Source organism: Pipra filicauda, unplaced genomic scaffold, assembly GCF_003945595.2.
Source record: "Pipra filicauda isolate LSUMZ 115617 unplaced genomic scaffold, ASM394559v2 scaffold28_size6257848_pilon, whole genome shotgun sequence".
In the NCBI taxonomy this organism is placed as follows: domain Eukaryota; kingdom Metazoa; phylum Chordata; class Aves; order Passeriformes; family Pipridae; genus Pipra; species Pipra filicauda.
The window spans coordinates 2,400,556-2,414,108 of record NW_024104409.1 but is presented as its reverse complement, the minus strand read 5'-3'; the positions used below and the strand labels follow the sequence as shown (position 1 = coordinate 2,414,108).

Genomic DNA, 13,553 nt, shown 5'->3' with positions numbered 1-13,553 from the left:
GTGTCTAAATACTAACTCTCTACTGAAACAGTCTGAAACAAACTTCATATATCATCTGAATTTTAATTGTGATGTAGAAATCCAAGAAATGACTGGTTGAAATAGCACTGAGAGATATTTTTGCATGCATTTGCTTCCTGTCTTTTGTGGCTGTTTCAGACCCTCAGCCTCTTCCCAGGACAGATTTGTCCCCAAGGATGCAGCTCACATGTATGCTTGATAAGAATACTTTATTTCCACATGGAAAGCTCTTAAAAAATAAACCTTACATGTGTGAACAGTTGATCTTTCTCCTTCTTAGGAGCTGGCAAATTTACCTTGAGAAAAATCTGAAAGTGAGCAGAAAACACTTCTGTTGGTAAACCCCCAAGAAGGACCAATTCATGAATTCCTTAGGAAATAGGTAACCTTTTACTTCAAGGAATAGCCTGTCTCTTTCCTGCTGGCTGTGCATTTCTGTCTGTGCCAAAGCAGGCTCTTCCATAGCAGGTGAAATACCTGCTTACAGCATGTTCAAAGAGGAATTATGGAAAAAGTTCAACCTTTCCTTCAAAAAAAATGATTTCTACTTGGGATAAGGCCAAATTGTCCCACTTGGATCCCTGTTTGTGATCGAGGCTCTCCTGCAGAAAGCCATACTTTCTCTGTGTAGGTAACCCAGTTGCAGTTCCCCATGGCTGCTGTGTGGTCCCCTTCCAGTGGCTTTTGATGGAGCCACTTGTCCCTTTATCACCCACTCGCAGGGGACAGCTGTGACCCTGTCCTGCATACAGCCACTAGCCACATCCTGACTTGCAAGCAGTGTCACCACAGGCAGCCAGAACTGAAATGGGACAAGTTCTTAAAATCCTTAAAAAAGGGGGGTTATCCCCTATAACTTAGAGGGGTTTCCTTTCCATGGATTAACTGTATTTTTGTCCCTGCTAACTGCCTCCAAACATTGGCTGGATTACTTTATGAGCTGTAAAATATTATTAAAAGCAGGGATATATATATATATATATACATATATATATATATATATGAAGTAAACATAGCTTGAGATATCTCTTAAGGCAGATAAATGTCTAATATTAATTAACTTGCATTTACATTTAACAGAGTAACTCTTATCCAGACAAAAGTAAAATGGATGCTACCTAAAGTGGATCAGAGGGTTTTGAGTTTAAACTAGGTGGACTATTTGGTAGATAAGGAACTGGCTGGATGGATGCAGCCAGAGTTGTGGTCCACGGCTCTATGTTCAGATGGAAGCTGCTGACCAATGGTGTCCCCTCGGGGCTCTGTTTTGGGACTGATACTCTTTAGTATCTTTATCAGTGACACAGACAGTGAGATCGAGTGCACCCTCAGCAAGTTTACAGATGAAAACAAAGCTGAGTGGTGCAGTTGATGCAATAGAAGGATGGGATGCCATACAGAAGAACCCAGACAAGCTTGAGAAGTGAGCCCACAAGAGCTTCATGATGTTCAAGTCCGAGTGCAAGGTGCTGCACCTGGGTTGGGGCAGTCCCAGACGTGAGTACAGACTGGGAGAAGAACTCATTCAGAGCAGCCCTGTGAAGAAGGGCTTGGGGGTTCTGGAGGATGCAAAGCCAGACATGATCTGGTGATGTACTCTTGCAGCCCAGAGAGCCAACCACATCCTGGGCTACATCAAAAGAGGTATGACCAGCAGGTTGAGGGAAGTGATTTTGGCTCTCTAATCTGTCCTTGTGAGACCCCACCAGGAGTATTGTGTTCAGCTCTGGGGACCTTAGCACAAGAAAGACATGGAGCTGTTGGAGTGGGTACAGAGGAGGGCCATAAAGATGATCAAAATGGTGGAGCACCTCTCCCATGAAGACAGGCTAAGTGAGTTGGGGTTGTTCAACCTGAAAAAGAGAAGGCACCAGGGAGATTTCAGTAGAGGCCTTTCAGCATTTAAAGGGGGTTTATAAAAAAGAGGGAGAGAGACTTTGTACGTGGACAGATAGTGACAGGAGAAGAGGTAATGGTTTTAAATTGAAAGAGGGGAGATTTATATTGACCCTGACTCACTTGGTCAGAGTATTGTGCTCTGACAACACCAAGGCTGGGGCTTTGATCCCCGTACAGGCCGTTCACTTAACAGCTGAACTCAATGATCCTTGTGAGTCCCTTTCAACTCAGAATATTCTGTGATTCTTCTGTGATTAGATGTTTGGAGGAAATTCTTTACTGTGAGGATGGTGAGACACTGGCACAGGTTGCTGAGAGAAACTGTGGATGCCCTATCCCTGGCAGTGCTCAAGGCCAGGCTGGATGGGACTTTGAACAACCTGGCCTAGTGAAAGGTGTCCCTCCCCATGGTAGGGAGGTTGGAACTAGATGATCCTCAAAGGTACCTTCCAACCCAAACCATTCTATGATGATTCATTCTATGATTCTATTATATGCAAACAGAAATGTAGAAAAGATCAAGGGCAACTGACTTATTCTCTCTCCTTTCCTCTAAAAGATTGCTAAAAAAATACCTGTTAATATATTTCCTTTCTTTGGGGATCTTTCAGGAACCTCAGTTGTAATTTTTTCTTGTTTTGCAGGAGGGGATGAGGAGACTCCTTCAGGCTCTGCATCGCAGACAAAATCTCTGTTGGTTCTCCTACTTGTCTCTTTGTCGAAGAGAGCAAGATCAGTCTGTTCAATATAATCTTGTATTCTCTGCATTTTGAAGGCTTCTTTAGAAGCTGCATATTCCTCTTCCAGCCTTTTCAAATTTTCCACTGTGAGAGCAGAACTGGAATCTGATGACCCAGTCCCAAGGGTAAATATTTTTGGTTGGGACTGGTTATTGCAAGACCCTGACAGCTTGCTTCCATTAAACATATCTGCAATGCATTAAGGAGATGAGAATCTTTAGCAACAGGCAAGGTCAATTCATCATTCTTGTAACAAAGAAAGAAAGAAAAGAGAAATCCCATTAGTCATTTACTCCTGACGGGCGTATTGATTGATGTAGTTAAAATGTTCACACTAAGATAACCTTATTAGATTGAAAATCACTTTCTTTTCAAGAGGATCTACTAGGCTCCAATTCAACAAAGCACTTAAACAAATACCTGATATTAAGGGCATGCCCAGGTCCTGTTGGTGGGATTTTCTTAAATAGTTCCCATCCAACACTTAAAGGCCAAAGCTTAAGATAGCTACAAAGGAAGGGCATAATGCCTTATCTGCATTTTAGATAGGACACACATCAGTGATTTCATTATTAACCTAGTTTGCTTTGGCTGTAAAATTCTGCACAGCTAAAACTTACTGTGTGCAGGCTGGAATAGAGTGCACTTTATATTCATTACTAGTACTCAGACAAATTATTTTGGACATCTTTTGCTATATGCTGATGGAGAAAAAAATAAAAATGTACAGTGGAATCTGTTGAATCTGTTTAATTGGACCTGCTGGTGGCCATCCGACCACGCCAATTAAACAAAGATAAACAAAAGCAGCTCTCAGAGGACCTGCGGCGAATAAACCCATGGTGAATACTGCATGATTTTTGTTATTGCATTATTCTATATAGTTCTGTGTCTGAAACGTAAACTAGCCATAAAAAGCGACTCACCCTCCTGTTTGCAATATCTGCTTAATTGTGTCTCCATCTTCTGTTCACCCACTCAGTCTGTTTAATGTCAAAAGATAAGGGGAGGAAAAACGATAGGGTTAGTTTGGCAGAACTAGTGCTTTGCAACCTCTTCTTTCCCTGTCTACCCCTCCCTATCAATTCCCATTGGGCATGATGCTCCCTGCTCTGTCTGACTGCAGACTGAGATGGCTGTTTTCACCTGTTTTATCAATGCAGAAAGCCCAAAACCCTGCAGTGCTCTGCATGTCAGCTTTGTGGCACCCATGAATCACCTCCAAACTTTGCAGACCCCTCTGTCCACGTGAGCGGAGTGGTCTCTACCAGCACTGTGGGAGCCCACAGACATACTCTCACTCAGGCAGTGCAGGTGTACTGGGAATCGCTCAGCAGGACATGCTCTTCGCCCCTTGGCTGAGTTTCCCCAGTGGAATAATTTCTGAGAAGAGAGTAGGCTAAGGCCAAGCAAGACCAGCACAGCACTGTTGAAGGTGAACACGCTGACTAGACAAGGTCCCAGCCAGCACTGTTTCTGAGGTGCTCTTGCAGTGGTCACCCCTTACCATTTGTGTGCTAAAGAAAAATGTGTGTGGTTAACACATTTTAATCCACAAGGCTGAACTAGTTTACTTGCTTAATACAAGTGTCTGATACAATGAACTCAAATGCTATGGAGAAGGACAGGTACAGGGTGTCGGTATTTTCCCCTTGTCAATCACAGAGTCACAGAATATTCTGAGTTGGAAGGGACCCACAAGGATCATTGATTCCAACTTTTAAGTGAATGGCCTATATGGGGATCAAATCTGTGACCTTAGTGTTATTAGCACCATGCTCTGACCAACTGAGCTAATCTCAGGTTCAAACTTATACATCTCATTAAAAGAAATCACTGAGTTGGTCTGGCAAAAGCCATATTCCCTAACTCTGAACTGATTCACATTAAGGATGGTCTTTAATTCTCCTCTTATTCTTCTCCTGTGATATTTTTTTTGGTTTTCTGGAACTTTCCTTCTGGTTGAGATACTTGTGAAAAGCAATACATATGACCCATGTGACTACTCTTAGGTTTAGGTTGTCTGTCAACATCTGATTGTAAAGCACCTAGCGTTACTAGTGCCACTTTAACACTGCATCCTTCATTGCTGGGACACAAAGTTTCCTAAAATATCCCAAATAGCATATTATCATGTAAACTAAGTACATCACTAATTTTAATCTCCTTAAAGAACTAGCTTGTGAAAAGTCTATCGCTTCTGCTTTCATAAACAATTCTGTCATTTCTCTTGTAACAAATCGTTAAGATTCCTTTGCTTCTTCATCATATTTAAAAACATCTCTATGTCATTAGCTCTGCTGATCACTGTCCTGCTGTCATTCTGCTTCATTTGTCAAGTTTTCATGGTCACAGACCTAGAGAACAAGCCAGGCTGGAAGGTGTCTCTGGAGATCACTGGGGTCCAGGACTTTCCTCAAAGCAAGTCAACTAGATCAGGGTCCTTGGGGTTTTGCCCAGTCAAATTTTAAATACTTCCAAAGGTCGAGATCCTATAGCCTTTCTGACTCTCATGTTTAACCACTCTCATGCTGAAAATATTTTTGCTAAGATTTAATTGGAATTTCCAATATTCCGGTGTGTGTCTGTTGCCCCTTATCTCACAGCGGTGCAGCTCTGAGACGTCTAGCTGTCTCCTCTTCACCCTCTCATTTGGCAGCTCCAGGCAGCAATGGGTTGTACTTGAGTGTTTTCTTCTCCAAGCTGAACAAATTTAATTCTCTTGAACTCCTCTTACACGTGTAGGCTCCAGCTTCTACATGTCTTGGTGACTTTTTCTCTAGTGCATCCATGTCTATCACACTAGGGAGCTCCAAACTGTACACACCATTTCAGATGTGCCTCATTAGTGCTGAGGAGAGGGTAACAATAATGTCTCTCCATCTTGTGTTTGGAAGCCAAGTCTAACCGGGCTGTTTTGGTTGCTGCTTCCTCCAGCTCAGGGCTGCCTGCATTTCCCTGCTGTAATGCCCTGTAGTTGCCGTTTGCCTTGGGTTGCAATGCATGCATCTGGGCAAGCTCAGAGAATGCTCTGAGGCAAATCAGTGCCATTTTCACAATGTCTGCATGGCAAGGGCTGTCCTGGCCTTTTGTCTATGCACAGTGTTTCACCTAGGTATGTCTGTGCACACCACCACTGCTTAACACTGACTGCTATCCTTGAACTCTTCCTCTTCCATGTATGTTTTAAAGGATGTTTTATAATGCATTATAAGTAAGGCTTTTCAAAAATTTCCTCTTTCAACCTTGAAAATAGGGAATTGGAATAAATAAAAGCACAGCTGAGCTGCGCATTTTTTAAACCCAGTGGAAGAGCACGAGCCATGAACCTGCAGGCTTAGCTCACTAACTGGCTCCATGCAGCAGCAGCAGCAGCGCCTAGGGGCAGGATCTCATTCTTCATATACAGTATGTCTATGTTGCCTTGCTTCACTTCCTATCCTGACTTCCTCCAAAACAAAAAAGAAAAATCACCTTATACAGCAGGTGTGGAGAACTACTCTTCCAGTGGTAGAAAAATGTTTTGAACGGATTTTCCCATTCTCCATATGCCACTCCACACAAAAACATATATGTGATGGTATGGAAATCACATATCAGGAGGGTAAAGCCTTTAGGACAGACAGTTTTTGGCTCTGTGCTTGTACTGTACCTGCCAGGCTGAGTTTCACGCTCATTGGGAAGGTCCTACAGAGTAATATGAATTACAGTAGCTTTTAGAGGACCCTTTCTTGGCACTTGGCACATCAAAGCTGCACAACTCACGGATCAGCAGTTTCTGCACAGTTTGAAGAAATGCAGTACTTGAATGTTCATGTTGAACTTTTCCAGGAAACTGAAGAGGATCAAATGAAGTGTTTTATTGAATTCTAAATACAGAGTATTTTTTTTTGCTTACATGCTTGTTTTCATCAGAAGAAATGTTAGAAAAAGAATCCCGTGGGAAATTAAAGGGATGGAATGTGCCAGAATTAAATATTCCTGCTTTGGAAGTTTGCCTCCCCCTCTCCATCATGAGCCATTGTGGGACTTTGATATCAAACCTATTTTTCACTTGACCGGATGTATTTTTGTTACAAAGCCCAGTCTTTTTTTGCAAAATGTAAATAAACGTTTTGCTAATCTGGCCAGATAGGATCACCACACAAAGAAGAGTGGTCTTGCTTTTGTAAGCTTATAGTTCATGGGGACTAGTATTAAATAGAAAAATCACTTACATCAAAATGTCAGGTTTAAAAATCTCATAGATAATGGTAAGCTGCCCATTATAATGTCACAGGAGCTTGTCCACTAAGTATTCACAAACACATCTGCAGCACCACAACTCATTTTGTCCGAAGCCATATCTGTTCCTGATATCAGAACTCTCCATAAATAGCAAGAGAATTCAAAGCAATATTTACAGGCTATTTCTTCTGTGAAGCTTCTTCTATAGCTGTTCTGTTCTCATAATGATATGCTGAAACCCAGTCAGAATATTTGAATCTTAGAGAAACAAAACACAGCTGAAGTAGCTGGAAGGCAAAGGGCTCAGGAGGCAATTTCCTCTGATTCATCAGGAGACAAAGGCAGAGCGATGACTGTATTTGTGTTAATAACAGTGGAATTGCCTCCCTGGCACTGTTACCCCCATATTTCTTTAGCTCTCGCTGTCGTGCTCCATCTTGTAGCCCCCCACTCCTCTGCTCTCAGTCACAGCCAGGCTCGATGAGTCCATGGACCTCCTGCCATCCCCATCCTGGGGCACTGCTCTGAGCAAAGTGGGCTGGTGAACCAAGCTGCCAAGCCCCATGCAGGTATTCCCATCACAAGTGCCAGCTTCACCATCAAAACCTAGTTTTCCTTACTCTGAGCTCTCTCATCATCCCCCATTAAAAATGAAGCTGACTTCACCCTTTCTTTGACAATGTCCGCTTGGTTGGGATCCCCTGTTGGGTGGAATGATGGTCAGGAGAACACTGTCAAGCTCTTTCACTGAGAGCAATTGGTGGGACCCAGTATCCCAGGCAGCTCCACTGGGTGCTGCAAAAGAGATGACGCCTTCCCTGGAGGATTGTCCCAGGGAAGATGGTGTTCTTTGCACATCTGTAAGTCCCCAGGTAGAGTCAGAAGACAGAGAGTACAATGCCATCAAATGAGGATTAAACTCTGTGCTGTATTGTAAAATGTCAACTAAATTAATTCCATCTATAAGCTCCCTGCACATACCCCAAAAGGTAGAAGCTAGAGAGACTTTCATACACAGACATTGGAGTGGAATTTCCACACCACAGTAGGTCTGGAGAGAATACTATGTAAATAAGAGTTTAGTCAGCCTCTGATTTCCTTTGCTATCTTCAAGATATTTGTGCTAATAGGGGAAATCTTTCCCTCTAACCAATGCTTGCTTGATCCTACGGGATTTATAATCTTGTAGTTTACAGTCCACTGCAATGAAAGGCATCTGATGGTGTCTCAGCTTTGTTTAGATGTGGCTTTTTGGTAGGACTTTGCAATGCAATAGCTGATCTCAGGAGCTGTCAGACCCACAGGCCAGGAGGGACTGTGGGCTCCAGTGAAGCATCCCTGCAGTCCCCACATTTTGCTGGAGCAGAGGGGCTTACTGGCACCATGGGCGCTGTGATACTCAGAGCTACAGTTTAACACCACCCACCAAGGGCAGATTGGGGTGCTGGACTCCACACTTCCTTAAATGCTAAAGAAGCAGCTGTGTTTGTGTATATATGCATATGCATATATGCATCTATTTACAGATCCAAGGAGACTAGCTGACTACCTTCCTAATAGTGTGCATCTTATACACTCAGTACTGTTATTATTATACACATTATATACCTTTATATATATATATATGTATATAAAACATAAAGCAATATTTTATATATATATACATACATACATATATACATATATATATATGGAAAAAACATTCATGGGCTTTAATTGCCGAACAAGCCTATTGAAACCAACCAGGCTGTTTCACCTATTTCTGCCATTGCAGCTGTGTCCAGACTAGGTCTCCAGAATCTGAGTTATAACCACTACTCTTGCAGAGAAAACAATCTCCTGAAATAACTCTGTTTCTGCACTTTCCACTTTCAAATATATTTGGAAAGTAATTGGTTTCTGTAAGTCACACAGAAGACTCTTGAGTGGTCTCCTGTTGTGCAGCACTTATGCCTGTTGCATCCCACCTGTCCTGTAAGCATCAACAGAAGCCAGTAATACTCATCTCAGCAGTGTCTTACCATTTGAAGGGCTGCGTCCAAAAACCTGGATCTCACCAGAAGTGACACTGGCTCCAGCTGAGGGGCTGCCTACATCTCTGTAACATGCAGTGACCACTAGTAGGCTTAATAGAAGTACAGAAGGATACGGCAAACATGTGATAATCCAGGACCTAGAGAATTCCCTCAGCCTCAAGGTTAAAAAGGTCATGCTAGTTTTGCAGGTGCAGGAATGAGAACCAACTGGCTCTGTTTGCAACCAGTAATGCCCCAAATTAAGAACTGAACCCACTTATTCTGGTAAATCAGAAAAATTGCATTTGTAATATGTAGGCATAAACAAGAGAGGTATGCAGGATCAGACTACCAACCTCTACTGCTGGGATTTAAAACCCAACTTTAGCAGGTGTCATTGTGGCCCAGAACACATGCTCTACACACAGTTGAGGAGATACAGTCTATGACTGCTCTTCAGGAAGCCTGGCACTTTAAGAGCATAGCAATTGCACAACACAGTAAAACAAAGCACCTCCAGCTATAAATCATGGTTGTTAAGTGAATGTTCTGGGATGCGCATCACGAGACACAAGAAGTGATCTGAAATTAGACTCAAAGCACACAAATCCCAGATTAACACTGCCAGTGGTTCTGTCTCTTTCCTGCTCTGGAAGGGTAAAGAACTCATCTGAAAGCAACGTCAGGGATTTATTGAGTATGGCTGTGGGTAACACAGAGCTGAAGTGTGGCTGTGGTTTTGATTTCTAACACTGCAGCAAACTGCAGGTAGAAACATTTTGTGCTCATTTTGGCACTCAGGACCTGATCCTCTCATCCACACAAAGGCCTTTTGGCAAGATAGTCTCTCCTGTTTCATGTCCTGCAGTGCAAGAAGGAAGCCCAGGCACTGCTGCCTTTTGTCCTGGCCTCTGCAGAAGCCCAATATTTTAGTAGAGATCAGAACAGCATTTCTTAGAGGTGGCAAATAATGCATAGCTAATCCATTAGCCTTAAACACGGAGCTAAAGGTCACAGTCTCAACACAGGCAGTGAAACACCAGAGGTGTAAATTTGCAGTGATACTAAGTAACTACAATTTCTGTAGGTTTAGAGGAGAATAAATCACAGTTATACTGAGCCAGCTGTACTGAGAGAGAGCTGAGAAGCTCTCTGGTGTCTCCTCCTTCCACTGGTAGAATAACTTATCCTTATGCTCTTCAACTGAGCCTCTTATGCTGCACTCTCTGAAGCATGCATCTAGAAATCTAAATGTTATGGTAAGTCTAAGGAAAAAATACATATAGTCGTAGAACTGTCTATTAAAACTAAAAGCTCTGAAGTAGAAATTTATGACAGTGTAATCTGAAAAGAATAAGGAGATAAAGGAATGTGAATGTTGTTTATGAAGAGAACACAGAGAATGAGAAAGAAGCCAAGAGACAATGCTGTCAGCACTGACCCTGCTAAGCACAGTCCTACCAAATGCTCTAAAACCCTCTTGCCTGCACCCTCTCTGTAGGCACCTTGTCAAGAGGCTTCATGCCAGGATGTGCTGTCCCCATGTGTAGGGTCTGCCAGTGTGAGGGTCTGCACCAAGATCTGAGGTGGAGGGGAGGGGGGCAGAAGGTGCACTCACTCCAGCTCTCACTAGAACTGGTTCAACAGAGGCTTGAGAAAGTTTTTCTTTAATTCCCCTTTTTACATTTTGTTAAGGTATGTTATCATATGGTCTAGTCAACTGTTGCTTCTACATCTCAGGAAAGTTTGATCTCAGGGATGGCTGGGGGGCCAAAGGGGGAAATTGGCTCTGTGTCTCTCCTCCTCTGATTACCCATCCTTGTGTCTCTACCCTGGCCTGCTGCAGGGAAGGCAATGGCGTTCAGAGCATTCTGCAGGTACCTTCTCTTCCTTCCTCCCTAACTCCCATGTATGATGGGTTTTTTTCTGTCAGGGGTTTGGTTTTTGACAAAAGGTATGAAAGGGAAAACAGGGAAGGAGAACAGCAAAAATCAGTTCAACAAGGAAACATAGGGGTAAAGGGTAAAGCAGCATCTGACAGCCACACCAGGGCCCCAGAAAAGCTTCCTCCCCATCAAACCCTGGACAGGTGTCCCAGAACATGCTGAAATATCTTTGGGCTGGAATATCCAGGGGACCCCCCGCCACAAGGAGCAGGCAGAGTTTTACTGGCAGGGAGATACCTGGGATGCCATCTTGGTCCTCCGTGTCCCTGGGTGTGGCTGGGACTATTCCCCTCACTGTTCTGCTAGGCTGTTGTCCCCTCACATTCCACTGGGGATCCGTTAAGTTCTGTTGGGGTTCTGCTGGGGTTCTATTGCCATAGTTCCTGTATTGCCACATCACATGTTGTCAGACAGGGAGGTGGGGGCTCCTGCCAGCTTGCAGCCCTTCCTGGACATTTTGGCGAGGCTATGGGAGCCTGGCCAGAGTGGGGGAATGGAGGGGATAGGGACTTGCTGTGGTGGAGGACGTGTGAGATCACATCCAGAGAGGTGGGGCCAGCCTGGTATGCTGGAAGTGGGAGGCCAGTCTGTGAGCTTGAGGAAGGATCAGTACTGCTTGCACCTGAGGTACTCTGCCCCTAGCAAGCCCTGAGGGAAGTTAGGTGAATTGCCCTCCTGTGCTCCTCTAAAGACAGAGCCTGGGCATCTCACCTTGCTTGATGAGGAGAGGTGGGCTCATCTGTGTAAGGCATGGTGGATGGGTTCCAGCCAAGGCTCCCTTGCTGTTCTTTTTGCCGTGTGCTGCCTCTTGAGCCTTCCCTGTCATGAGCTGCCCCCATGGTCCCCAGCACACCATCATCCTCACCCAATCCAGCTGCCAGTGCTGGGACATGGAGTGCATTTGTAACCCATGCTGTCCTCCAAAGGGCTCTCTAGCTTGTTGGGTTTGGGTGCTTTTTTTCCTCCCATCCAGAGGTCAAATAAGGTTGCTACTTATTCTGGCAGCTGAGCGTCTGAGCTGGAAGGGCTTGGTGAAGTTGCAAAGGCAAAAACTGCTTCTACTTTTCATTCAGAGATTTCTTGAAAGGAAAGCCAGGTTTAAAGGAACACGTGCTCGAGTCCAGTTGTGAGATGTACTGGTGTTGTTAGGAAGTTGTGGTTCCATCTCTTCAGCCTCCAGCTGTGCTTTACCCTCTGCAGCCAGTTCCTTTAAATCCCTCCATCAGACTCTGCGGGATATTTTCCACTCTGGTAACTGTGTTCATTGCAGACCCAGGGACTGGCCTTACAAGATGCACAGAGAGGAATTTGCCTTGTGCAGGGTAGTGTCTTGGTGGTTTTTTTAATGTTATAAGGGAACAAAGGACAATGGGTGAAACAAAAAAACACATGATCGGGTCAGCAGCCACCCAGCTAGGCTGCCTGCAGAGCCCTATGCTTTGTGTTCCCTTCAGCTCTATGCCACAGCCTGATTTTCCTTGTTGTGGGACAAGCCATAAAAATTGAACCAAAATGCCAGTGCATTTGTCATGTGGTCTTAGAAGTAACAATTGATTTGGTGGGACTGGAGGAGTTTTCCTCCTCCTGGCTTCTGCTGCAAAGGGTGGAGAGAAAGCACCAGATGATGGTCAATTTGATGATCAGATTTGTCCCTGATATTTCCCAAATGAAGTCCTAAGGGTGTAGAAGTTTCTCATGCAATGCTACTGTCATAGGTGGGCTGGGGCACAGCTTCCCATTGCAAAGCAATGAGTGGTTTTGTGGAGGTAGGGGACATTCCTTAATGTATAGTTATTTAAATCAAAATCATTTATTGTACAGTACATACCTCTAATATACTATAGATTTTATAATTGACTTGAATTTATCAGTAGGAAAAAGTCAATTCCTGCATGGCAGGGCAGCCAGAGGAAAGAATGCTTTAGTCTGCTCAGCAAATAGAAACCTATTTGTAATCCAAAGGCCCTCCATTAGCTCTTACCTATTTAATGTAAAAACAGGATTTACTACACATACAACTTAATCCCCTTTTTACATTTGCATAGAGATCCCGGAGCATGTGTATGAATGGTTTTTGAGATAAGAGAGAGAAGGCCTCGGGAGTCAAAGTCATTGTTTTTGCATGAAGTATTTAATTCTAAACATAAATATTGAGAAGACTAAATTCCTGTGCGCTTGCAGACTTCACTGTCATGCTCCTGAGGATTTTTGCTTTATTTCCAATTATTAAGAGCCTCATTGTAAGTGAATGAAAAAAAATGCAGGAAGCTTTTACAGACACTTATGGGGCTTCATTTTCAGGTTAAAAGGAGAGACAGGCTATAGACAAAACAGAAGCAAAGGTGGTGTACTTCTTATCTCCCTCCAAAGAGTGTGGCTAAGGAGTGGATGTGCCAGGCTGTAGAAGCCAAGCCCCAGAAAAGGACTGTCTCCAGTGATGACCTCGAAGGGGATTGAGGCTGGAGTTCCTGTGGTGCACATTCATCAGGCTTGCTTATTGTAATTCTCATGATTTATGTTCTCACAATCATGATTAGGTGGTGAAAAAAAAATGATCTACGTGCAGGTTGACTTCAGAAAGTGACATTCTTTGTTCATATCCAATCAAGCCCCACGGCAGGCAGCCCTTTTTATTTAGCATTAATTTTAATATGTGTGTCCCTGAAAATAACCCTCCTGGTTTTGGAAACCTCAGAGATGAAGGA

General features: G+C 43.7%; 1 protein-coding gene across 1 annotated transcript in view; it reads right to left on the bottom strand.

The window, feature by feature from the left end:
• LOC113987497 overlaps positions 1 to 11,165 on the bottom strand; it is a 28,805-nt gene extending 17,640 nt beyond the window's left edge. The window contains 4 exon segments of the mRNA XM_039382902.1: positions 318 to 329; positions 2,496 to 2,849; positions 3,587 to 3,643; positions 11,086 to 11,165. Of these exon segments, the coding sequence (XP_039238836.1) occupies positions 318 to 329; positions 2,496 to 2,849; positions 3,587 to 3,623 (403 nt within the window). The 5' untranslated portion in view covers positions 3,624 to 3,643; positions 11,086 to 11,165.
• Positions 11,166 to 13,553: the final 2,388 nt, after the last annotated feature.